At 39.5% G+C, this 27,037-nt stretch overlaps 1 protein-coding gene and 1 long non-coding RNA gene across 2 annotated transcripts in view; one reads left to right on the top strand and one right to left on the bottom strand.

The window, feature by feature from the left end:
* LOC142419466 (uncharacterized) overlaps positions 1–27,037 on the bottom strand; it is a 58,226-nt gene that overhangs the window by 23,180 nt on the left and 8,009 nt on the right. The gene's annotated exons all lie outside the window — the stretch shown is intronic.
* MYOM3 (myomesin 3) lies at positions 5–26,597 on the top strand. Its single transcript, XM_075522457.1, has 36 exons — positions 5–111; positions 264–338; positions 1,019–1,178; positions 1,427–1,584; positions 2,711–2,806; positions 3,458–3,546; positions 6,534–6,578; positions 6,847–6,987; positions 7,997–8,158; positions 8,442–8,583; positions 8,676–8,875; positions 9,196–9,249; positions 9,580–9,707; positions 10,329–10,512; positions 11,397–11,571; positions 12,204–12,325; positions 13,010–13,197; positions 13,359–13,485; positions 13,966–14,144; positions 14,221–14,335; positions 14,594–14,750; positions 15,144–15,253; positions 15,734–15,778; positions 15,910–16,046; positions 17,691–17,835; positions 19,089–19,148; positions 20,131–20,198; positions 20,504–20,614; positions 21,687–21,774; positions 22,881–22,919; positions 23,453–23,558; positions 24,374–24,537; positions 25,180–25,216; positions 25,333–25,355; positions 25,446–25,501; positions 26,224–26,597. The coding sequence occupies exons 1-36, from the start codon at positions 5–7 to the stop codon at positions 26,485–26,487; spliced, it is 4,257 nt and encodes a 1,418-aa protein (XP_075378572.1). The 3' UTR covers positions 26,488–26,597.

The following is a 27,037-nucleotide window of genomic DNA, read 5'->3' as shown; positions in this document are numbered from 1 at the left end:
CAGCATGGGAACCCGAACCTTCTTCCACCACAGAGAGGAGGAGCAAAAGGAGGAGAGGCAACAGAGCTTGCAAATGACCTCCACAACTAGAAAGAAAAAGTTCAAAACCAGGTAAGCCACAGAGTTAGGGACAGGCCGAGTAAATCAGGTCCAGACAGGACTTTCTACACTTGGCACTGAGCATTCACAGATTTGTTGAATTTTGAGTTTATGAAATTATGGAACCTTGTCTGGATTCTTTTATGTGCGTCTGCCTCTGGAAGCGAGGAAGAAGAGACTTTCAGCCCTTCAGAGTTATCGATAGCAGCTGCCCTTGCCTTGACCTCCGAAATACCACAGTAAGTCAGAAATCATTATAACTCAAATACAACCATTGTATGCAATATTGCCTTTGTATATAGGGGTCACAGTTTCCAACTCATTTCGTTGGAAGCAAAAAAAGCAGGTTCAATCAAGAGGTTGTTCCTTTAAAAAGAAAAACGCCAGACCTCAACTAAAATGCAGGAAACAAAATTATATTGCCTTGGTACCTGTGAAAATGGGTAATATTGCCCTGCTCACAAGCAAGGGCTTAAGAGAAACCAGGTTTCATATGAATAAGTGGAAAATACAGTCAGATTAATAAATTAATGGAAACAGATGGAACTGCCCCTCTTTCCTAGAACATCTTGGCAGTGATCCTGCTGTCCATCCTTCTGTGATGGCTGAACAACCTAAGTAGTTACAACATCCCTTCTCCCTTTAGTCCTTCTCCCAGTTCCTCGCCTAGGATTAAAAGTGGACATATAGTGGATCCCCTTCTTGTGCCGTTAAAGCAGTGCTCACGGTCGCACTGCTGGTTCCTATGAGGTATAATTGCCTGACATTCATACCCATACTGCATGCAAGCTGATGTTTCTGTCCTTAGCACTTGTTCTGATTTAACCCAAAATATGTACTACAGAACAACAAAAAAGACCAAAACAAAATAAAAAGCTTTATCCTAACTTCTGTTGGCTTTTATCATCCTCTGTTGCAGGGATTACAAGATAAGAAGAGAAGCTGCCATCCTAGAGCTAGAACAGAGGGGGCAAAAGAGAATTCGGTTTGGGAATGACATGGAAAAGTTGGAAAAGGAGGTTATTCGGAACTGCAGACTGCTGCGTGTGAGAGCTGACCGGAAGGCCCTTCGGAGGAAGGTCAGATCAGACATCTCTATTGATAGCAGAAACACCAACAGGATTAAAATTGCCAAGACTAACTAGCGTTCTGGAGAGGATACTAAACCTAATCAGGTGTTAGGACAACCTCAAAACCATTAGAAATAAGGACAAGGCCTTATACTCCTGCTGCTGAAGCATTATCACACGTCCCTTTTGTAAAAGAATTTGTGTAGTTAGAACATAATCCCTTTCTATTGCCTTTATTTAGTCTATCCTTGTCACAGGCTGTTGAAAAGGCACGTGTGGAGAAGGAATACATTGAGCTGCGTTCGGGGCGACCACCTATGTTCTGGATCCCCCTCAGAGTACATGCAGTTTGGGAGAGGATGGAAGTGAAGCTGGCATGCACAGTCCTGGCTTCCCCACCACCGCAGGTTACTTGGTATGTCAGTGGATAGCAATGACTCATGCTGCCCAGGTGGCTAACAGTCTGTGTGCATTTCAGGAAGCAACCAGAGGAGTAACATCTGTGTCCTGCTAGAAAGAAAGAAGGGAGAGCTTCAGAAATCACTGAAAACACTTTCAATTCTCCAGTTCCACTGTTAGGACCAGTAAAGACATTAAGCATTCAGTGGGCCGTGGAGGCAGTGGACAGCCTTCAGGGCTCCTTCTGGGATGGGACTGATATTCACGTAGATTTCCCTGCTTCCCTTGGTGTTGCCCTGCAGGCAAACTCGGGATTTAAGTCTCGGAAACCAGAATCTACTGCCAGCACTAAATTGCCATGCACATAGACACCATCAAGGCTTGGCTACCTTGGATACCATGCAAGTTTTAGCATTAAACTGCTATCACTTCTCCAATTAGTAAAATACAAAGCAACTCTCATTTAATCAGTTTTGCATATTTACCAAACCACAGAAGAGGAAGTGTTACATACTGGGCCTGACTGCAGCATTTACATTAATAACAGAGGGATGGCAATAAATGAAAGATGACCTCAAAAAACAATTTGCAAAGTGTATTTTGATCAGTTTGTTAAAGTGACTGACCAGTCCTCCCATGGAAGGTTTGAAGTATGCAAACATTTGGATTACTAATGACTTCGTAGGCAGCTACTCCGCTACTGTCAGAGCTCCTGATGTCCTGTGTCCTTCCAGAACAACCTCTTTGAATTATTGAAAGAGCAGAGAGAATATGAACCTCCCACAGATCCCCAGTGAACACAAAGAAGCAAGAGACATCTGCTCGGAATCCCTCATACAACCTGCAAAGCAGGGAGCGTAAACTGAGGAGGAAGCAAAAAGCCAATGCTAAGCTGCCCGTAGGCAGTCTGCAAGCAGCCCTAGGGAAGAAGCACACACAGGACTATGGGAGGGATCTAGGTTAGCTGCAAGGCTGGTTTGGATTGATGTGGGAGACCTGTAAAAGAGGGAATTGTGTCTGCTCCTCTGTTCTGTTGTGCCTCTGCTGTGTTTGACATGGATAATTTTAAATTAAAGTGTTAATTTTACCAGTCAATTTCTCCATCCTTTCCTAAGCAAAGTGTTTCCTTTGTGTTCAACTAGGTATAAAAATGGAGTTCGTATTGATCCTCGCCTAGCCCCAGCAGGAAAATACAAGATAAAAAACAAGTTTGGGATGCTGACCCTGCACATCAGCAGGTAATGTATGTGCTCTTGTCTGAGTTGTTTTTTCAGTTGAATAAGACCTGCTCTCCTGAAACTCCCAATTTGTGTATGCTAAACAAAAAAAGAGAATTATTCTGGAATCTGACCCTGCTTGACTTCAGTGTGTTGTGTCTGAGCTAAACCTTTGCCATTAGGAAGCAATCTCAACAGCAGCTCGTGAGGTTTAAAAAATCTTTAAAAAAAAATGTAGAGCCTTATTTGGTTTTGCTCTTTTTAGGCATGGCCAAAATTTTCTCATTCAGGGTAAGGCCATGCACATTAAGAGCACTTCACAAGCAGACATACCAATGTGATTTAGGATGGATCAATGTAATCAGAATGACATTAGTCCAACTCTGTGAATTATACTTGTGATAAAGATATATGCACAGCTTCAGTGGAACCAAGTGCTCCACAGGTCTTTTGCTTGTTCATTACTTGAAATGTTCTGCTTCTGTGTATCAAGAGAAAAAAACTGACCACTAAGTATAAGAAATCCTTGTAATCGAAAGGAAAAGCAGCTTCTTGATGAAAAGCAAGTATCTACTTCTCACTTCTGGGATTAAAGGGGAACCCCTTTGAATTTGTCCTGTGCAGTATGAACAGTAACTGAAACCTAAATGGAGGGGAAATGGTTTTTTCCAGATGCTCCATGGAAGATTCTGCTGAATATAGTGTTGAAGTTAAGAATCAATACGGCGAGGCTTATTCATTTGCTACAGTACTGGTCAGGAGTAAGTAGAAAATGTTCCTTTGGTTTTAAATTTACAAATTCTTTAGATTCTTCAAAATATTTTCCATGTTATACATTAGATCATAGGAACATACAAGCACTCTGGAAAAACAGAGGAATAAGTGAGCACTCTGTTAATAGGAGAGGAGAATTTCTCTCAGTTATTAGTGAGGGAAAAGCACAACTGGGTAAAATAATCCTTAGCTACCACTAACTAATATGTATATGGCTGATATAACGGCTTCTCTTTCTCAGGCACTTCTGGACTCAGGCAAAATCTTTCAGATTCCATACGGACACAGCTGTCCTTCCACTGTGCTGAAATTATACTAAATTTAGGTACTTATTTCTTCTGGACTGATATGAAACAGCCATACAGTTAAATACATAACAGGCACAGAAAGAGTCTGCTGCATTTCTAAAGATAAGCAAGAAATTGGTTAACAAGTACTGTGGCTTTCAAGGGGATCTCTCAGTGCAATATGCATAGAATACCGTATTTCTCTCTCAAATTGGGAACTACCAAGAGCAAATACAAGATTTTCTTCTTTGGATCTGTGCTGTTCCTAAAATAACTGGTGTAGACTCCGTAGATACACATTCTGCACAAGCCAAATCCAGACATATGGTGAAGGAAGTAAACTACTAGTACTTAAAAAGGGAAATTATATCAAGCTTTAAGAAATAGGCAGTGCAGTCTCATAGGATCATAGTTTAGCTGTTCATATTTCATATATATATATACACACACATATATATACATAACAATTTTTTCATAAAAAGCCTGAACAGAATAGACCCACAGAACTGCAGACAACTAAATGCTTCAGTGGGACTGACAGAGTCAAGGGAGTAATTCAAATGGTAACAGATGGATAGGAAGGGAACAGGTTTGCTTCGGAAATCTTACTGGTCATGAAGAGATGGGTTTCTTCGACTGATTGAATTGCAAAGCCAGCTTGAACTATTTTTTCAGACAGAAGGGGTCTTCTTTGGTTTAGATAGTATATTTATTGCTAGTGCTTTGATATATTCTTAGTTCTGTCATGGGTTATGTTATTATCATCCTTATTCCTTGCATGCCATATTTTGATCCCCGTTTGGGGATACATATGCGTACAGAAGAATGTGACTCCAGAATTGTAATAGAAGTGTATTGTTTATGATATCTTTCAGATCCTTTAATTAAACAATGTCAAAATTCAGCATACCTGGAAATACGCAGCACACACTTACCAATTCTAAAGCGACATGTATAACAGCCCAGAAAACCTTCACTTGCAAGCCTTCCCAAATTCCTAAATTCCCCTTACCCTAATGCAGAAATACAGAAAAAGTTACCAAGTGTGCAAGGCTTCTCTTCTATAAAGGTTCTTATATTATGTCCAGAACTCAGGAACTGGGCCTTTGCCATAAAGCAGAAGCAGCTGTCTGAAAAAAAATCCGTGGCAATTATCACATACTCCTCCCAATTCCCATCAGCATCTTTAGGATCAGAGCACGCATGATGGTAGAATAAGAGCTGTGGTCCATCACAGAAAACCTTGGATGGGACTGCTCTCTTCACCTCTAAGTGCCTGATTAAACTGTCCTTCATCAGGCCTGAGCAGCATTTCAAACAGCTTGCAAACATTGTTCCTTGTGATTGCGGGTGAGAGGACCACACTGTTCCTTCTCCCTTGACCCTGTCTAATGCCATCCCAGTAACATGATTCTTCCTTTTGCTATTTGCATTTAACATTCTGAAAATAGAGACTACACCAAGGCCTTAATCCTGCCTCCACTGGAAACATTCCTCATCCCCCAGGCAGGCCCATGGCATCTCTTCTCCTGGCCCCACGCTGTCTGGAATGCCCTTGATGCCAGGGGAGGGCCTCCGGGATCCGTGGTTCCTACAGCAGAAGTTCACTTTCCCTGAAGACATCACTGAGGGTCTCACAGGACCTGGGATGAGGCTCTGCTTTGCCTCTTGTGCTCTCCATTTCTTTCTTTTTCAGCTGTTAACACTCAGTCCTCATCTTTTGCTTATAAGTGAGCTCTGCTACTGCCAAGCTTCATTCATTGAAAAAATAGGCATTATTTTATATGCATTTCTTGCGGCTTATAAAGATAAGAAAGGAAAGTATCTCAATTTCATCCTGTGTTAAGTTTATCAGCTCCAAATCATTTCATTTTGTGCTGTGATGCCAGCAGTTCTCACAGGCTACATCGGGTAATTCAAGCCAGCATTCATGTGTGATGCCTCCAAAGAATCCACGGCTGTTGAAACAAGTGATTTGGTAGGGGACGCACTTCCCTCGGCTCCAGGAATTACCTTAGTGTCTCAGGACAGATTTCCTTTCTTTTGGTTAAAGCTTGAAGTCCCAGTCATCGATAGTCTTCAAGAACCGCACATCATCCTCTGGGAATGCTGCTTAAACTCAGGGGTTTGGCCAAATTCCACTTTCAGTAATGTTTATGACAGCAACACTTTTTTCTTTCCTTTTCCGTGCTGTATGTGGCAAGGAATAGCTGTCATGCTCTGTCTCCAAACAGGGACATAATTGAAGCATTTCAGTTATGGGTGATCCTAGATTGTCACGCTTCTAAGTTGGACAGAACCATATTGGTACACTCATACGACAAAAGTCGTAGCTCTCTGTATGCATGCTTTTATTCAGCATAACCTTCCTAGTGCAGCTTAAAAGCCAAACTGAAAACAAACTTCCTTAGCTATGAATAACTGTGTGCACATGAACATTTAAAGCAGTATTGCTTATACTGGTATACTCGTATGAACAATTTCCTATGCAGACGCATCCTGTTTTTTGTGAAGGTCATCAGATGTCAAATGAATTAATGTTTTACCATATGATGACACTTTGAAGGTTCACATTAAGAGCTGGTTTGAGGGAAAAACATAGTTTGCTGAACATCACTGTATGTTTTTGAGGGGAAGATAAGCACTGGCATGAGATTTGCTAAATGTATTTTCTTCTTGTCTTATAGAATATTATGGAAAGGAGTCAGGATTTGATTCAGAAATATACAGAAGTGAGTAAATGATTGTTATTATTATTCCTTTTATTTTTATAGCCTGAAGCAATTTGATTTTTCTTTTCTGAGCTACAGCTTTTCCTATTAGCCTGACTGCACTTGAAAAGTGCAAGGCTCAGGTACCAATCTAAATACATAAAATAATATTAATTCTATATTTTAAAATATTTTATATTTTAAAATTATATAAAATGTAGTATAAAAAGACTACAAGGAGGAAGGCTCTGGGGAGTCTATCGTGCTGAATTTTATTCTTATTTCATAGGATCCCTTATGGCCAGAGAGGCAGATTTTGCTTTTCCACTGAAACCCTTATTTTCAAGAGAAAAGGAGCCTTTCACCCTCTCCTGTTACTTCTCTTCTGATTTACTTGAACACCAACGAGACATTACCTGGTTCAGAGATGGTTTGTATGCAACAGCTAAGTTTATATACATATACCTATATGAATATAGCATTTGAATTCACAGCTGTCATCTAATGTTCACAGAAGAGAATTAGAATTCAGGATTCTTGAGCTGCTCTCAGCTCTACTCAAGCTACAGATGTTATTATTTAATTTGTATGTTTTCCTCATTTGTAAAAGGATGACACCACTAAAATGTTTTGGAGGTAATGACTTATTTCAGCTCGTAAGAATAGTTTAAGAGCCTTAGTTCTATACAATGAAAGCACCGAGCATTTGAAAAGCCAGTGGTTCTCTAGTGAAAAAACCTTTTGGATATTCTGTGTTGTTCTGCTGGCAATCAAGGATGTCGATCTTAGCCAAACTGGTAATCTTTCTGTGCTATTAAGTTTTGGAAAGCAGAAGCAGCACAGTAAGACTGCTCTTGCCATTCCAGCACTTCTGCCAGAATCAGCTGTGAAAATAGCAGGGGCTGTTGAGTTTTAGTGATTTGAGGAGAATTTGGCTGGAGTTTGTATCTCAGTTCTGATAAAAATACACAAAATGCACAGTATGTGCCATTCCACTTTCTTGGTTTTGAGCACCACTCAGACAAAAGATCCTGCATGCTGAGCGGTAATGTATCCTCAGTTAGAGCTGGCATAATATTTGGCAGACTTCAGAGCATCCAGTTACCTGGTGTGAAGCGTACCTTTTACTTCCTAATTCATCTGAAGCCGCATTTTATTACTCTTTTTCGCTTGGACTGCAAGCTCTTCAGGACAAGAACCATGCTTTTTGCTCCACATTTGTGTACAGAGGGAACAGAGAGACATAGCAACGAAGTAGGATCAGAGTCTGTGACTATAACTTGGAGGCATAATAATAATATCAGGAGTGTCTTACAGATCCCTCATCTTGCTCTGTGGGGTTTTTTTTGCATTTGGAAATGTGCCACTCCTGACTCAACCAGTTCAGGCAGAATCATAGAATCATTAGGAGTTCCTTTATCCCTTCTCATGCTTCACAGGTGAGTTGCTGCAGAACTCTGAACATCAGGAACTAAAGTACCAAGACCAGGAGGCTTCTCTGACGGTGTCATGTGCTTACAAAGAAGATGAGGGATTCTACACTATCCGTGTCCCCTCACTGGATGGATATAAAGAGCAGACCACTTACGTGTTTGTTAGAGGTATAAGCAGGATTCTATCCTACTTGGAACAAAAGCTCCTTTCCTAATACCTTGGCATAAAGGAATTCACAACCTCACGCACAAGAAAATATCTCCCAATTTTGTGCATGGATTCAATTATCAAAATGTCCAAATCTTATTTTCAGTAGTGATTTAGGTATTAGAAAATATGACTTGTATTACTGGGACGTAGGCCCTTAGACACTTAAAATTAAGCTATTGAATGAAAATTTTGGTACAGAGATGAAAAAAACCTAACCATTATCACTTGGTGTTTCTATAGATGCTGCAGCAGAAACAGCTGGTGCACCTGGATCCCCACTCAACGTGAAATGCCATGATGTAAATAAAGACTGCTTGATTCTTTCTTGGGTAGCACCCAGTGATAATGGAGGAAGTCCGATTCTGGGATACTATATTGAAAGGTCAGGATGTTAATCAGCTTTGAGCAAAAAAATCTCATAATCATGCTGTGGAAAAACCACCAAGGAACTCCACGGGCTGTTTTTCATTTCAGGTGTGTTGCTGGGTCAGAGGATTGGGTCCCATGTAATGACAAGCCTGTGAAAACCTGCAGATACCCTGTCTTGGGCCTTGCTGAAGGACAGACATACCAGTTCCGAGTAAAGGCTGTCAATAAACAGGGCATCAGTCATCCCTCAAAAACCAGTGATCCCGTTACAACGTATGACCCCAGCAAGGACAAGAGAGTGACAGGTTTGTACTAAAATCAGGAAAATTTTCTCCTTAAGTACAATGTGAGGCTGCAGGTATAACCGAATGCAGTTTGTCCAGATTCTCCCCATTCTCACAAATATCATTGCAACATACTGCCATGCCATGCCTTTGCTGAACCCACCTTAGTACTATTCTGGACAGAAAAAGATCAGACTACCAGTTACAACATTTCATTGCATGTGTAATGAAATGTATATAATTATGCATATAACGAAATGACACAGTCCTGGGCTCTGTCTTTCTTGACAAGCCCCAGGCATCTTCTCTTAGTGGTAACGTTGCCCTGTTTGACATTACAGTTATTCCATACGACGAAGGCAGGACGATAGAAATCTTCAAGGATGACCTGGAAGGTAAGTTCAAATTTATACTGAGCCATTCTCTCAGAGAGGAATGATTGTTCTACAGCAATGAGATCTGTAATAACATGACTCTGGAGAAAACACACTTAGGAAAATATATGGTGAAACATCATTGTAAGCTGCACAAGGATCAGAAACTATCCTAAACAGCACAGCCTTTTATAATAATCTTGGTTTGCCTCTATGTCCCCAAAGGGTTTAAGTCTCCTCCGTTATATTGAAGGATCTTACTTTATAGTGGTAAAACATAATCCACTGCAAAAGAACTTTTTTTTCCTACCATGTTATAACTAAAGCATAGCCTATTCTGACTTCCCATAGGACATATTAAAATTCCCTTGCCACCCACCAATGTTCATGCAAGTGAGGTCAGAGAAGATTATGTGGCTTTGGCCTGGGACGAACCAGATCCAAGAGGCAGAGAGCCACTGAATTATTATGTGGAAAAGGTAAGAAAATAGTATCACATAGAAGGGGAATTGCAGAACAATCATTTATTTCTCAGATGGTCTATAGCGCAGGCAAGGCTATTCACCGTGTCGGTAACTGGAGAACTACAGCCTCAAAAATGGCTTGCTCAGCCTCTCTCCAGCTCCACAGTTAACTTGAGCTATGATCCTGACTCTTGACACCAACTCAAGTAGTAATGATTAACAAAGAATAAACAAGTAAGTTTTACACCACACAACAGTAGCAGTTTTAACAGGAAGACTGTTCCTGCCCTATGGGCCCTTAAGTGTGGAAAAGCTGTGAAGAACTGCACGATAGTTCACTCTCCTGTTCCCCACTAATCATTCTGCCAGTTAATTAGTATCTTCTACCAATCTCCTTTCATACGTACTCATTTCCCACCTGCTGTACCATTTCTGCTGCAAAGGGGCCCTCTGTTGCCAAGGAAGAAAAGTTTGGGTATATCAACAAGAAATACATAATTTACATTTTTGGTTTGTTTTTTTGTTTGTGTTTTTTTTTAAACTACTTTCCTGTAAAGATCAGCTTTGTTATTGCTCAGGAGGGTTTTAAGCTTGAGTTACAACACGAGTTGTAAATCACCACCTTTTTCGTTACAGTCGATTGTAGGCAGCAACTCCTGGCAAATGGTTAATCTGGATATGCCAGTTAATTCCCCAAGATTTGCACTCTTTGATCTTGTTAAAGGAAAATCATACTGTTTCCGCGTGCGATCTGTTAACAAGTATGGAATCAGTGAGCCATCCCTGCCCAGTGAGCCTGTAACTGCTGGAGCAAAACTGGGTAATTATTTCATTAATATGCTCTACACTAGCAATATGGAAAAGGAGATGTGCTATGAAAGTAACGTGTGGGTTCCCCTGCCCCGCCTTCCTTTAAACTTCATGGTATATGATTACACAGCAGTTGCTTTGATATCAGGAAATCTCTTAAAGCCTTAAATCCTTGTTTAATTATTTGGCAGTTGGTCAGTGCAGTGTAAATCTAACCAAGCAGTGATGGGGGAATTACATTTAATAAGATAAGAAAGAGTTGAAGCCTGTGTTTAATCCAAGTATGCTTCCAGCACCGTGTAGGAGAGCGGTTACACAGACCAGTGTTGGAAGGAACGATACGACTGCTGAAGGAGCCTGTTTCTGGGGGCTTCAGACAGAACAGCAGTCTTCGCAGTGCTGATTTGTTTTGTTTTCTTCCCGGACTGAGCTGACAACAGTAAGAGATGCAAAGGCTCATGCCCATGTTTCCCTTATGCAGAGAGATGAGCACTCACTCTTTCTTTTATTTTTTCATATTCTCCCATATTAAAGCTGCCCTAGTGTTCATTCATACTGTCCTTTTTTCTCAAGAGTGAAGCAGGTCCCATTTCATAGTGGAGTCACATGAGAGTTACCATATGAGTCTCGTTTCTCCTCTACTTCCGAGGAGGTTAAGTAGGCGTAACTCTGCAGAAATCAATGGGCTGTAAGGGAGAGGAATATGAGATATGGGAAACCCAAACATAAAAATATAGGCTATAGTCTGGGACAATGTCCATGGTATTTTGCTCTAATTTGAAAATGATGCTCCGGAAAAGGTGAATAAATCAAACAGGCCAACTCACTTATAATATTTTTTTTAATTCATAAATTTTAAAAACCCCCATTTTTCTCTGTTTTTTCTTTTTTTAGCTACTCTGCCTCCACCATCTCAGGTTTTAGCTTTCAGAGACACCAAGACATCTGTTGTTTTGCAATGGGATAAGTTAAAGGATGGTCTGGAGCCTCTTGGCTACTACATATACTGTCGGGAGACTGGGACAGAAGAATGGCAAACTGTCAATAATAAGCCCGTGACATGTAACGAGTGAGTTCAGCTATTATACTCCACTGAGAGAAGACAGGGTGCCAACTTGGATTCTTCTGTTTATGGCTGGAGTCATATTTCAGATAAAAAAAGAACCTCCTTCTCTGCACACGCATAGGCATGCACGCACACAAACACCACGTCCTCTTTTAGAATTAAGTATTGCTCAAAGTCTCACTTTTACACCCAAAGCCAGACTGACAGCAAAGTCTGCGTATGTCTTCATAGACTCTGGATCTGCAGAAGGTAGATAGACCTCATGGCACCAGCAGAACCACTTTCCATTTTTTTGCTTGCTTTCCAGTAGAGTAAGTTGGTGTCACTCACACATAGGATTTAGAATACCTCTCTAGCTGAGGGGGTCACACGTCAAGCAGAAAAAGTCCATTAAAAAGTTCTGTTTATTCTACCAACAATGCCAGCCAGCAGCATGACACCTCTCTATCTGATCTATACTTACTGTCTGATTTATTGGTAGCTATTTTATGTGACACAGTGCACTTTAATTTGTAATGGCAAATAATGATTTTGTAAGTTACAGTGCCTTATTAAAATGTATTGCTGTCTGTTCAAAAGACTGTTTACCTGTACTTTGAACGGTCAAACACAAACATATTAATTTGCTCTCCTAGATTTACTGTTCCTGGGCTGCAGCCTGGAAAAGAATATGTCTTTTGTGTGAAATCTGTCAGTGAGGCAGGACTAAGTGAAAGCTCACCAGAAACAGATCCTATCGTTGTAAGGCCAGCTATTGGTAAGTAGTAACATATACATGCACATACACACAAAAATGAAATCCCTGAAAAATGTATCTATCATGCATAGCTATTATTACATGTAGTGGTAACAATGTTGAGCAGATAAGCAAAGCAAAGCAACAGGGAACTGATTTTCTTGTACCCTGCAGCTTCTGTCATCAATTATACTTGTCAAGGGTGGACAGAGTTAATTAGCAGTTTGACTTAGCAGTGTGTTACATTTTCAGTATTAATTTGGCACTGGTACAAGTGACCATTTTAAGTGCTCAATTATGCTGGTATCTTGAAATCAGCCTTGTGAATTTCTCCAGGGCAATTACAAAATCCTACCAACCACATTAGCCAGTATCTAACGCTCCATCTTGTCCATTTTATCAACCCACTGCTTCCATCTTTTCTGTCAGACAAACCATAAAGCAATATGCAAGAAACATCCTGAGACACATCCGTGACTTTTGCTGTGACTTCCAAATAAGAATCTGGTCATTTTCAAATACTTTCACACTGCTAAAGTGGTATTAGGGGGCCTTAACACAAATAGAATCACATCTGGCATGAGCACACAGAGATTTCCTCAGCCTAGTTCATCCCATACGTACACCTCTTTTCCTGATCGCTAGATCCCAAACCTGCGCTGAACAATACCTCCTACGTGTTTTCTCTCTCCCCTTGCTGCGCAGCTTGTCCATCAGCACCACACGGGTTTGTTCTTCTAAACTGTGGGAAGGCTGACATGACCATCGGCTGGAAACCCCCGAAGCGCAAGGGAGGAACAAAGATTCTGGGTTATTTCCTGGATCAGCATGATACATCTGAACTAGATTGGCATGAAGTCAATATTCAGCCAATTCCTCAACGAGTTTACACGGTATTAATTTCAGATATAATACTGTCCTTCTTTAAGCATAGCGGGAACCGTAGCTATAAAAAGGGTTGAGCTGTTCTCTAGTCTAGAACTCTCTCCCTACCCTCACAAGACTACGACCATGCAGGGCTGTACTAATAATGTTTGCACTTCTGAACCCAAAGGTCAGCAACCTTGAGGAAGGTCACCTGTATGAATTCCGTGCCTGTGCAGTGAACATGGCTGGGGTTGGGGAAGTATCTGAACCCAGTGACTTGTTCAGATGTGAGGAATGGACAATGCCAGAACCAGGTATCTCTCATGTAAAACAACAGCCAGAAAAATATTACCAGGTATACTAGTTACCTCCTCACTCTTCTGTGAATCCAAGGGACTTCTGAAAACTATAGGCTGTATGAGAGTGGCTCCCAGTACAGAAAAGCACACAAACACTTCTAGGGAAGTTCCGATTCAGACATAGGCTATTATTTCTGCATTACGCAGATACAGCACCCAGGTATTTTTAATAACGTTTCAAGAGAATGAAGAATATGGATCTAATATCTTAACATCTTTGTATATTACATCAAAGCAAATAACATTAAACCAGCTGATGCATGCTTTTTTCTAGAACCTACTGCTACAGTTAATTAGCATAGAAAGCATCTCCTATGGACCCACTATCCACTTGTTACCTTAAAACTCTCTGCTTTCTGATCTCAAACTTAACCAAAGTGCACCCGGTTGCATTTTTTAATGTTACTGTTTGACAGCCTACCCTTCTTTGAACAGGCCCTCCTTATGATGTGAAGTGCACTGAAGTAAGAGACTCATCCCTGAAGCTACACTGGGAAGCACCATTGTACATAGGAGCAGGTCCAGTTACAGGGTATTACGTAGACATGTGTGAAGAAGGGTCGGAGGAATGGAAACAAATAAATAAGCAGTCCATAGCCACCACCCATATGAAGGTCTGTATATGCACTTAGTATCCAAGTGTTGCTTCTCATTTAGTCTCATGGCAAGTCCTGTCATTGTTTCCTGCAGGTTTCAGATCTGGAGACAGGGAAATGCTATGTTTTCCGAGTAAGAGCACTGAACAAGGCTGGAATTGGACCCCCTTCACTCCCCTCGGATCCTGTGGTGGCTAAAACCAAACCTGGTAGGAAACTAAAAGTGATGAGATTGTGCGAGTCTGTAAATACTATGGTGATTCCAGTAAAAAACTGCTTTACAAAACATCAGCTACATGTTTCATGGCAAGAAACAACCACAGTCAAAATAAAGATTAGCAAATCAAACTGCCCAAATGAATTTACTCTAGCTGTACTTTTTTTTTTTTTTTTTGAGTTAGATATCCAGAAGCTGAGCCCTGATCTGTTTTGGTAAGGAATGTTTTGTGGGTTTTTTTCTCATATAGGCACAAATGAAATTGAACTTGGGGTCGATGAAGAGGGTTTCATTTATATGGCTTTTGAAGCTCCTGAAAAGAATGACTCCTCTGAATTTATCTGGTCAAAGGACTATGAAGGACCACCAGATCCTGACAGGGTTCGGACTGAAGAGAAAGGCAATAAGTGAGTATACAATGCATACTGAGAAAATTAATTGTGGACTGTCAAATAAAGAACATATTAAAAACTGAGAAAAATGTGAAGCCAAATGTTTCCCTCTCCTTCCAATATTCAACTAAAATACATACCCATGATTGAACTTCTGTAAATCTCTGTACCTGATTCTCAGCTCTGGTGTCCATGAAATGAGGCATTCAGGGCAATCTTCAAGTCACAAAAGGGAAGCATCAGCCATCATATTGCTAATGTTTCTGCCTTGCTCCTCAGTGTCACATATAAATGACAATGAGTGCTATATTTGATGTTCCAGGTGTATCAAATGTACTGCATTCTGTTACAGAAGGCATAACTTTTGAGGAAAATATAATTTTTATTATTATTATTTTTATTTCTAAGATCTAAGCTTATACTGAAAGACCCATCAGAAAAGGATCTGGGTATATATTCAGTGGAGGTCACAGATGTAGATGATGATATCTCTGCCAGCTGCACTTTAACAAAAGAAGGTAAAAGCTATAATTGACAAGAACAAAAATCTAGTGTGCTATAATTTTCTAATATTAGATGTTTAGAGGAAAGTTTCTCATAGAGGAATAGTAAGTGATAATGACAGTGGCATCATTAGGAAGATGTTTTCCATTCCTTGAAGGCTCAAGGGCAGTTTCTTTTACAGTCTCCTAAGAAAAGATTCCGTGCTCCTGGAAGGTCATTTTTCCATTACAGTTCAGATTTCACACACAGCTACACTATCACAGTGATTTAAAATGTCTTTAACATGTTTCTTGAACTGATACAACCGACATTTTCTTCAGACGTAACTAAGAATTATCTTCACAACCTTTTCTAGTCCTCCCTGCTATCGAATGTTTTGTACTTAATCTTCTTCTTGACATAAATAAAGCTCATTAACAAATTAAATTAATACAATGAATTTGTTTTGGCCTAGTTGCACTAATCTAAATGACTTGGTTTTCTTTGCATTTCAGATCTGGACAAGTTATTGAAACGTAGCCATGAAATCAGGAACCCATGTAAGTTGAACCAGTAAGAAGCCACTACCGTATGTACAGACTCTGAAAGGGGAACCCTCGCATAACCCTGGCTGACCCAAATTCTGTGGTTTGCCTATGAATTCTCCTCCCTGGTTCTCTTTGTTTTCCAGTGATCAAGCTGATATCTGGATGGAACATTGATGTTCTGGAGAAAGGAGAAGTGCGGCTGTGGTTGGAGGTTGAAAAGCTGTCACCAAATGCAGAGCTGCATTTAATCTTCAATGACAAGGAGCTTACAAGTACTCCAGTATGTTTTGTTTTGTTTTTAATTCTGACTTATTTTCCCCCTGCTGAACAGGGAGATAGAGCAAATGGGTACATTCCCAGTTTTCTAAATTCCCATCAGATATTCGGATGTGTGTTTTTGGAAGACTCTAGGGCTTGGTTTTCCACTGTGCATAAACAGAAAGCCAACTGTCTGATTCTCAAGCTGACCAGTCCCTGTATCAAGCGAGGCTGCAGCATTGATGCTGTTAGTTCAAGACAATGTAATACAGCTGTGCTATGGCCAGCAAAACCTTCAGTGGTAACACTCAGAGAACATCCTCTCCTTATCCAGCTTTCCTGTTATCCTGCCCCTCCTGAGAGGCTGCTTCTGACAATCTTGCCGCAGCAGAGACTTCCCTTTTATAAGGGAATTTTCTGACAACAGACCTCAGCCTTGTATAATTCATCCCATACTAGAAATGCACCTGTGCAGGACAGAGAGCTTTGTCTTGGATGAACAAACTCGACTAATTTCAGTGGATGCTAAAGAAATACCATCTCTGACAATGAGACAGGATATTTTTCTTCTGCTTTACCGAGCACAGCTACAAGCTTTCCACCCTGTCTCTTCGAACGGAATACAGATAAATCTCATGAATTCTAAGAGCACATGAAAGTGATTTATTTCTCAGTCTGAGGCACTGGAAATAACACTGCATCATGTGTTACAGTGCACTCCAACCTTCTGATACATTTAAAAAAGTGTTCTAGCCTCTTCCTTGTCTTCCCGTATCAAGCTAATACTATAACATTTTTAAAGTATTTGAAATTACAGGACCAGAGAGGAGAACAGTTGAGAATGAAGAACAATATCTCGCCTGTCAGTTAGATGCAGTGTAGCAACGCCAAGATAACAAAAAACCCAGATATAACAACAGGATAGGACTAGGCCAAAGAATTTCAGAGCTGTTATTGCGATGTCGGGGTTTTTTAAAGCAACGTGTAGCAAATTTATTGAAGGCTTTGTCTATTCTAAGAACTGTCATTTCTACACTGGAGAACTGACATGGTTATGCAGGATTACAAAGTATTGTCAAGCTCTTTGTAATGATAATATTTGCTTAGAGCAAACAAGATGGTAAGGCATAATGATAATATTTATGTTTAAGTATCTGGTAGGTTTCAGGGTGTATGTATAAAAGGTTCAGTAGCGCTCGCATTATGTCAACAGGGTGGCAAAATTACTCATTTTTGCCACTCACTACATACAAAATTGCCCAAATATGCAATTATGTGCCACAGATGTGTAATTAAGTGCAACACTTCTATTATACTTAAAATCATACAGATTCTGGTAAGCTGAAAAGCCTGTAATACCCAACAAGAAAGAATGTATTGTGTTATGTGGTTTTAACAGAAACTTTCTCCCGGAGAAAAGTTCTGCTGTAAGCAATTCTACTACACCTACATCCATAAACAAGTAACAGATGAATCCCAGAATATAGAATACCAGAGTGCATTGGCTTCATTACTCCTGTAAGATGAGGGAAGTATATAAGGATACATATATAAAAGGACTGTAATGTCTGAGTGTTGTAGAAAATGCTGTGCCAGGATCTGACCTTGGAACAGTTCCGCTGTGGAAAAACTATTCAGTTTATCATGTTTCCTTTGTTTTACACAGACACATAAAATAAACTTTGTCAAAGGAAAAGGTCTCGTAGAACTGATAATCCAGAATTTCTGTGATGACGATAAAGGGATGTACACAGCCCAGCTGCAAGATGGAAAAGCTAAAAATCAATTCACCCTAGTTCTCGTGGATGAATGTAAGTGGGAATTCAGGATCAAATATAGACTGCCATGCTCAGTGGAAAGTTTTCTAGGCACTTAAGGCCCCAGAGTATTTCCAACAGTTATAATGGCACACTGGGAATGGGGAGAACAAATATTTATTTTAGCACACATTCAAAGTCCAGGAATCATGTAAGAAATTATCTGAATTTCTCTTTCACGTAAACTGAAACTTTTGGTCTTATATATAGGGTCCTTGATGATAAAAATGGTCTGCCAAAGTAAAATATCCAGTGGAATGCTTAGTTATTTTTTCTCAAATGTTTTACATATTATCTTACGATGACAAACTGTCTGCGTCTTGGCAGTAAACTGTATGACGTGTTATTACATGTACTCATTTATCTCTGGACAGGATCAGGTTGAAAATTCACTGTATTTAACAGCTGGTTAATTGCATTAAACTGAATGCAATAAAGAAACCAGTGTCAACTGTACTCCAGGAGAAGTCCAAGTAACAAAGCAAGCTGAACATGAAACACACAGGGTCCTTGTCTATGCTAGTACAGAGAGCCTTTTTTAGTTAATTAAAAATAGAAAGTAACTCATGAAATATTCTCATTTAAATACTTCCCCATAGAGTGTCTATCTCTATTTTCAGTTCTTGCAAACAGTTTGCTTTCAAGTGACCTTCTAAAGCTTCCAAACTTTTTGAATGGAAAGTGTCTATAAAATGTCAAGTCTACTTGACTCCCTTTACAACCGGTGGAGAGAAATGGGCAGTTTTACAGCTCAGCACATGCTAAGTTCAGGATATAAAATAAGTTTCATGAACTGTGCTCTAAAAGTGCCCATTTTTCTTTACTGACAATGAAGGAACTAGAGATAACTAAAGTTACATGCGGTTGTCTAAAACAGAGGTAAATTCTATGCTCTCTGCCGTCTTCTGTGTTTCTTACTTTTTAAACATTTTAATTTCAGGGTTTCTGGCCTACCTTTTTGTATGGTCAAAACTCCTATTTAATTTCCTAAATGCATAATGGTCAGGTCTTCAAAGACTCTCTTGTTTTAACGAAAATAAAGGTTAGGTTCTGAGCAACCAGTTCAATGAAAGAATGATCTGTTCGGGGTTCTCAGTGGGGACCAGAGGTAACTCATGCACTAGAGATGTCTCATAAACAAATGTCACAGCTCTAATGATAATACCTTTCATGATCAGAATTTTCTGAAGTGTAACATTGAGAAATAGTGGGGAGTTTGTTGACTTTGATCATTGCTGTTCTCATAGGTTTTGCTAAAGTTGCAGAGGAGGCTGATGCAAAACGGAGAGAATGGAAGAAAAAGCAGGGTAAGATAAGCTGAAGGTTAATGACTTGCCAGAACGATGCCAACAGGACGGCAAAACCTCAGCAAAGCTATTTCACCGAGTGCTCTAAATACTTTTATCATCTTTTTTAAGTGTATTTTTTAAGCTGATTAATACACTAGGATAAGATTCCTTATTTTAAGATACTCTGCCCTGCTCTTAAAATTCAAAAGAATTTATTTAAATAGTTTTAGCCATGCTAGCCACAATCCTCAGTATAGCTCTTCTGCATCAGTGCTGTGGCACTGAACATTTTTGAATTCTGAAAATTGTCCAATCTGAATATATACCATGTAATTAAGATCCACTCACCTTCCTTGTAGAAAATAGGATTCTCTAGGTAAGTTTAAAAAGAACCATGCATTCCACCTTCATTTTATCCCCCATCTTATATTCATAAATAAGGAAGTTTTTAAAACAGTTTCAGAGAAAAAATACTACAACTAGAAGGGTGATCCCCTTCTAGCGGGGATAAAAATATTCACTTAATAACAACTGTGGTACCACACTAGACTATAAGTCCAGTCTCCTGTTTTCAGAGATGCTTAGTATAAGATGAAAGTGTATCTAAAGTAACCTGTCCCCTAGTTTACCCTCCCAGAATCAGGAATAAAATCAGGAAGTATATGGCTTTTCTATTCTATTGCAATTCACCTGGGAAATACCTATCAACTCCTAGACTGACTTGATGCAAAGTAGAGTCATAAAGGACTGGTTAAGCAGCATCATCAACTACATTTTGAGATAGGATTCCTCAACAAAGATACGTTACCTAAGGACATTACAAAACCAGCGATAATTAAACGCTATAAACTGCAGTGCTTATTGCATGCAAAACTCGGCAGCGTGAAGCATTCCCTACAGACCGCACTGCTGGGATTCCCCACTAGATGGAGGCATTTCTGCAGATAACACTTGAGAGCTGTGCAAATGCATTGCAAAAAACGTTTATTTTCTTTTCTAGGTCCACATTTTATAGAGAATTTGAAATGGAAGGTTACTGAGAACTGTGAAGTACTCCTTACCTGCAAGGTACATACAGCTATGCATATATGTGCATATATATATGCATATATGTGCAACTGCACAGTCTGAATTCCTTTAGCATTAAATTTTAGATGTGAATTTTAAGGGAAGGGTATGAACAGTGCTCATCCAAATGCTTATTTGCAGACCAATGAAAGTTAAGAGATAGTATATCTTGGACAGACATTTTAATAAAGAAAGAAGTTTCTAAGATTCTGCAGCAATCCTCTAATGCAAGTTAGAAGGACATCAAGGCATTCAGAAATAAAATGCATTTGGGACCCTGACTTCTAAATGTTAACTTCAAACAGGCAACAAACCTGAGAAAGGACACCAGCTTCCAGTGGTTCTTCAACAAGAAAGCACGAGCAGGTGGTGTGTTTGATCCACAGACTGGGATAGGAACTCTTCGTATTAAAAAGGTGAAAGATATAAAGCAACTCAGAAGCTTTGGTGATCACATGAAAATGCAAAAAATATGGATTGATCTTATTAACATTCAATGTGTGTTTTGGATAGTGCCCACTACATGAAAGAAATTGAACAAATGCTGAGGAAAGCACAAAAGAAGAAATGATTTAACATTATAGTCAGATAGATCTGAATTAGAAATACGATGTTTTTAACACTGAGTGGCTGTTAAAAGTTTAACATGTCCTGAGTTGCTAAAAAGAAAAGTGTAGGCTTTTCAGGTTTTCTGATCAGGACTGGTTGCCTATTCTGGAAATGAACTTTAGTAATGAAAAAAAAAGTTACTGAGCTGATTACAGAAGTAACTGAATGATATTTTATGGATTGACCTATAGAGAAGGCCAGACAAGCTGATATAATGCCTCTGGTAATCTTAACTGCCTCAGAGAAGATACAGCTGAAGAAAGGGAGCTTGATGGTGCAGTTAGCCTTTTAGTGCAATCTCTGAGTGGCTAATTTGAATCTTGTTTGGGTTTGATTTTTCATCTTAATTTCAAACAGCTGAATCACCTAAAGAAAACAAGTAGATAAAGGTATGTGAGAGAGAATCTTTGCTCACACAAGTCTGAGGACCAGCAGGAACACTGCAGGCTGGAAGTCAAGAACATTGACAAAGCAACATGAAGAAAATTTATGGAGCAGTGTGCATTCATCATCACTGAGTCACAGACATACCTGTACCTTACACCACTAATGGCACGCAGTGGTACGGGGTGACTGAGGGCAAAAGCTGAGATACTGACTCCGCGTAACTGACAACGTATCAGTTCATAATGAACCAAGGTCCGTTCTAACCTTTCAAAGGAGATTCTGGGGCGAATTGCCTTTTTTACCCTCCCTTCTGATCCATCCAGCCAAATTCATTGGGAGGGAAGAAGAAAATCTCAGCTTTTCCCCCTTTCCCAAATCCTGCCCTATGTCAATGATATGTGAAATTTCAGGGCGGGGGGGGGAGGGGGTTGGTTTTGGGTTTTGGGGGGTTTTTTTAAATAAATATTACATATGTACATATGTATTTGCTAGATAACCAAAGCAGATGAGGGCCAATACAAAGCACTTGTTTCAGACGACCGAGGAGAGGACTACACCCAACTTGATCTCACCAAAGGAGGTAAGAGAACCTTGTATCAGGCAATAATACACATTCACACCCCTGCCTGGGATTATTTTTGGATTTAAAAAAAAATTTCATAACTTTCTACCACATTGTTAATTACCATAGTACCTACATGCTTTTATAGGGATTAAAACCTGCATAAAAAGTTACTGGTCAAATTTAAAGAGTTTCCCGATCTAGTATGGCGCATATATATATATATATTTATATATATATATATGCTGATCATTTTAAAAATCACAGGTATTTCATGTGAGATTGGAGTCATAAAATGCACTATGTAAAACAGTCTCTTATTCTGCAAGACTTATACAGAGCCCAATGAACAGAATCAAAGTCTCCTTTGCATCTGATCTCAGAGCTTTTTTTTTGCATCTGTCCATACTGTACTTCATTTGATAATCCACAGACAACTTTTCACTCCTGGAAGTTCAGCCAGTCCTCCGAAGCATCAGGAGAACAAAATTCCATTTCCAGTCTGCATCCCCCACCAGTGAAAAAAATTCTAGGCTGAATTACAACAACAGAATAGTTGTTAAAGACAACATCAACTGGAAAAACAATTACATGTTACTGCAGATTCCTGCTTCACTTTTCAGTGTTCCGAATATGCTCTGGAAATTGAAAAATAAATATGCAGTTCTGACATTCTAATGTCATTTACATATATAGTAATTTATCAAGCTACGACCGCAATATAAATTCTGTCAAGCACCATAGTTAAAAGCTCAGTAATGTTTCAGTCACTTCAATTCAGCATCAATCAGAAGATTCTGCTTCCCAAGATTAAATTCTACCCGGACATCTGGAATCTATCATTTAAACCTGATACATAAATCTGCTTTCTGCAAGGCAGTCTGTTGCACATGTTGAGTGCTGAGGAAGATAGAAGCATCTAAATTTAGTAAGAAATGCCCAGCATCTAAAAATAAATAAGTCAGTGGCAAAAACTCCATTCTGAGTAAGCTTTACAACAGAAAAAGACAACTAATAACTACTAGATATAATACATTCTAAACATAATGAAATTAAGTTGGTAGATCGGATGTGATTTACTAAATACTGTATTTACAGACACTTAAATCTTTATGTCTTTGCAGCCTTCGAAGACCTTCTCAAGGAGCTGTGTAGGATCAGCGGTATGTCACTTTCTCATCAGCTGACACAGTAATAATGGAAGGGGAGAAAGGTGGGGTGCCACGATCAGAACAAACTGCTCAGGAGCTGTCCCTGGGTTTGGATCAAGTACAATACCACCCATTTACTATTCCTTTAGTGTTAGAAGCACCTTCAAACTGTCAAGGAGGATAGTCAGTAGATAAACCCAGGGACATTAAACCCTCTGCACTTACAAATTAATTATGTGACCTCTACGTGCCGGCAGCCTGCTCCTTGTCACATCACTTGCTATGTGAATTTGGCCAAGTTGTACTATTTCTGTCTATGAGATGTGTATTCCAGACCCAAGTCTCTAGAAGAGATGCTGACATTTTTCTACCAGCTGCTAAAAGCTCCAGGGTCTTCAAGAGGTAGAATACCATCCTACCTTCAGCTCGCCACATTCTCCAGAGAGAAATGTTAATAAGTTGCTTGGGATTTTGTTTGCGTAACATGTAAAATTGTGCATTCTTGAATGTCCTCCTCAATTTCAGTCTTTCAATTACACTATTAGCTCTTTCTGCTACACCTCTGAAAATTCAGCCTACTGAAGAAGGCATCAAAATCTACACAGATGTGAAGTACTACACAGACTACATGAAAACAACTTGGTATCACAAGTAAGTCCCCAAAAGATATTTGCAAGGCTTCTGGAGTGCTGTTGCTTGTAACTGTTTATCATCAAAATTAAACATGTTGGGCCTGAGCCCGTCACTTTTTAAGGCAATGGTAGATTTGTCTGAATAAGGGCTGAAAAACACAATTCACTCTGCTTCCTGAAACATGTCTGGGAATTCCAAAATAAGCAGTCATGTTATTTTTATCTTAGTACTGCAGAAATATTTATAAGTGATCATCTTTACTAGAATAATAATGATGCATATAAGGTACTGCTCAATTACAGCCACCTTGGTTACAGACAGGAAAAGAAGTTGGTTTTTTCAAATTTTTTATTTCTACTACTTTGCACTTCCCCAAACCACTCTATTCTCCCACTCTGAATAACAAACATTCCAAACATTATAAAATTCTTGCCAAACACTAGCTAATTTAGCCTTATAATGTCTTCATAAAATAGAGAAATGGTGTTTTATTAGATACCACCTACACACGTATATAAGGAGGCAGATTTTTAATAACGTTTAAGGGCTAAACACTTACAAATATTCAACATTTAAATCCTATTTAATCTCCTAAATAAGAACTAAGAGGTCTTTTGTAGAGGTCATAGAGCTTTGGCAAACTGCCTAAAAGCACAGCTAGATGACCCATGAGATTTTCAGAAGTGACTAAGTACATAACTCTCCATGAAACTAACAGTGAGGTCCTGACTCCCACTCTCTTATTCTAACCAGTATAGGTCTAAAAAAAGTCAGCGCTCTAATTTATACAGCTCTACTAAATACTATTGAAATGATATCATTTGTTTACTTAGGGAGAAAAAACTGGAAAGCCGTGACAGACTGAAAGCTGGGAGCACTATGAATCAGATCTGGCTTCACATACTGAACCCAACAGATGCAGATAAGGGAAAATACACCCTGGAGTTATTTGATGGGAACAACTCTCACAAACTGTCAACTGACTTGTCTGGACAAGGTAAGATGAGTCAAACAATACTGTCATAGGAATGAGAGATACCTGAGCTGCTTTCCAAGATTCCTTCAAATCATGGGCAGTGATTCCTCCCTCCTGTATTTGAGCTGGAGCTGCAGTTCCATGACAGCACGCTATGAAATTGGGTTAAGAAGGACAGTGAAGTGCCCATAGAAGTCAGAGGAAACACGGGGAGAGGAGAATTGCACAGCAGAAAGGACTGAAGCCTTTAGGGAGCCTTGCTGCCACAGTGTAAGGCACTCCTGGGGAAAGGATGAGTGAGAGGGCAGCTGCTCCTGGGATGTGTCCAATGCCTCCACAGGCCAACAGAGCTTACAGGTGGCATCTTGGAAAAGAGAATGTGGCTTCAGGTTTACAAAGGCTTTTCCAAACTGTTCAAAGTTTGGGGTTTTTTTCCTCCTCTGGACTTCTCTTTGGAAAGAGAACATTAGACCTCACTTAATTTCAGTAGTATACAAATAGATTCATATTTCCTTAAGGCAGATATAGATACTGTCCAGATGATAATTATGCATATCTGTGTGCACACATACCTGTAATTCCAACATTGATGCATTATGTTAAATCTACTAAGTCAAATGAAATAAACGGCAACTTCCCCTAAAAACTTTTCATTCCTTGCAGCCTTTGAAGATGCCCTGGCTGAGCACAGAAGGCTAAAGTAAGTTCCCACCTAAATTTTTTCACAGCTACATCTATTTTGAGTGTCATATCCTGTATTGAGAATACAATGCCTAATAAATAAAACCACTATAATTTTATATCTCTCACTTTCAGGGAAGCAGCAGTAGCAGAAAAGTGTAAGTAAATTAATTTCCTTCCTTCTGCGAAACAAAGCCAAGTGGCACACTGATAAGTAAAACTAAAAGGTCATATTTGTCCATTCCCAGGTCGTGCCAGAGTTGTTCAAGGTCTGCCAGATGTTGCCACCATCATGGAGGACAAGGTAATATTGAGTAACTGTTCATGTAACAGGCCCTTGCACAGACATAGAAGAATAACTGATGGGGAGAAAACCACTTGTTTTCCCCTCCTGTATGTTCCCAGGAGCTTTTCTGAGCTCCTGCAATCGCCAAAGGTGTGAAGTGGTACCCTCCACAATACTTGTATCAGCCCCCTATATTGTTGATGGTGCTTCCAAACATGCACGTGCTTCTGCACATATAGGTGCTCTTTGTGCCACAGAACCTCTTTCCTGTAGGTTTCGGATATTACTGCTTCCTAGGTCTGTTTCACAGCCAGATCCTTTCTCTTGTCTTCCCATTTTATAGGATTAGACTAAGGCCTTTAAGTGCTGGACCTCATTTTCCCAACATATCAACTTGCTGCTTACATTTCTGAGTCACATTCGCCTTTACTGGTACACAGGCAGAATAAAAATCCTGTAAAGTAATTGCAAATTCACCCATATGCCTATTTAAGTGTCACTGTACAGTGCAAGAAAGCTATAAAAAGACCGTAGCACAAATATGAGTCAGGCCCAGTGAATTCAGTCAGGTTAGTCCTGATCATACTGGAGGGTATCAGGAAAAGGAGTGGACAGTCCTGGAATCCCACCTATTAAAAATCTAAGAGAAATTATTTTTATTTTTCTTAATTTCTCATCAACTGAATTTCCTTGCTCATTTATATCTTCATAATCTATTTCTGCTGTCTGTTTTACAATAGACCCTGTGTTTAACTTGCTGTGTATCTGGAGATCCTTACCCAGAAATCACTTGGTTCAAAAATGAGAAGGTTATCGTCTTTAAGGATCGTTACAAAATGGATGTGAAGGGGACAGTTGTCACAATTACCATAGAAAAAGTCTGCAATGAAGACACAGGAAAATACAGCGTCTATGTCAAGAATAAGTATGGTTCTGAAACAGGGCAGGTTACTATCAGTGTCTATAAGCATGGAGAGATACCAATAGGAATGGAAGAAGAGTAAGTCCCAGGTGGGATTATAATGAAAAAACTAAATGAATTAGTAAGTTATGTCTCATTGAATTTAAAAGGAATTTAACTCCTTCAGATTCCTTTGAGTGTCTCTGCCCTAATATTCAGGCTCATGTCTCTATTTTTATTTTATTAATATTTTAGTATTTTTATTTTAGTAGTTGTTAGAAAACAATTTTCGTGTGTGTGTGTGCACGTGCGTGTGTGTGTGTACACATGCATGTTCACCTTACAGAGAAACTCTTCCCTAGTAAATCTGTGTGGGAAATACCAGAGGATTCACATATGAGAACCAGGCTTTCAGTGGAGTTTTTCTGTAGTAAATCACTATGTCTTACTGATTATCTTGTAGCTGACATATGCTTGTGTGTGTGTATTATTAAACTTATACCCTTGGTGACACCCCAGCACTGTCGTCAAGTACATCCATCTTGAAATCAGCCGACCTGTGTGGGGGAAGTTAGGAATTTTCCTAAGTACTGTGCTGAAACAGGGCCTTGAAGTATGGACCTTTACGAACCTAAGCCATATGGGAAGAAAAC

Source organism: Mycteria americana, chromosome 21 (assembly GCF_035582795.1).
Source record: "Mycteria americana isolate JAX WOST 10 ecotype Jacksonville Zoo and Gardens chromosome 21, USCA_MyAme_1.0, whole genome shotgun sequence".
Lineage (NCBI taxonomy): Eukaryota > Metazoa > Chordata > Aves > Ciconiiformes > Ciconiidae > Mycteria > Mycteria americana.
Note: the sequence above shows the minus strand (reverse complement) of the source record. Positions and strands in the feature narration are given on the sequence as shown.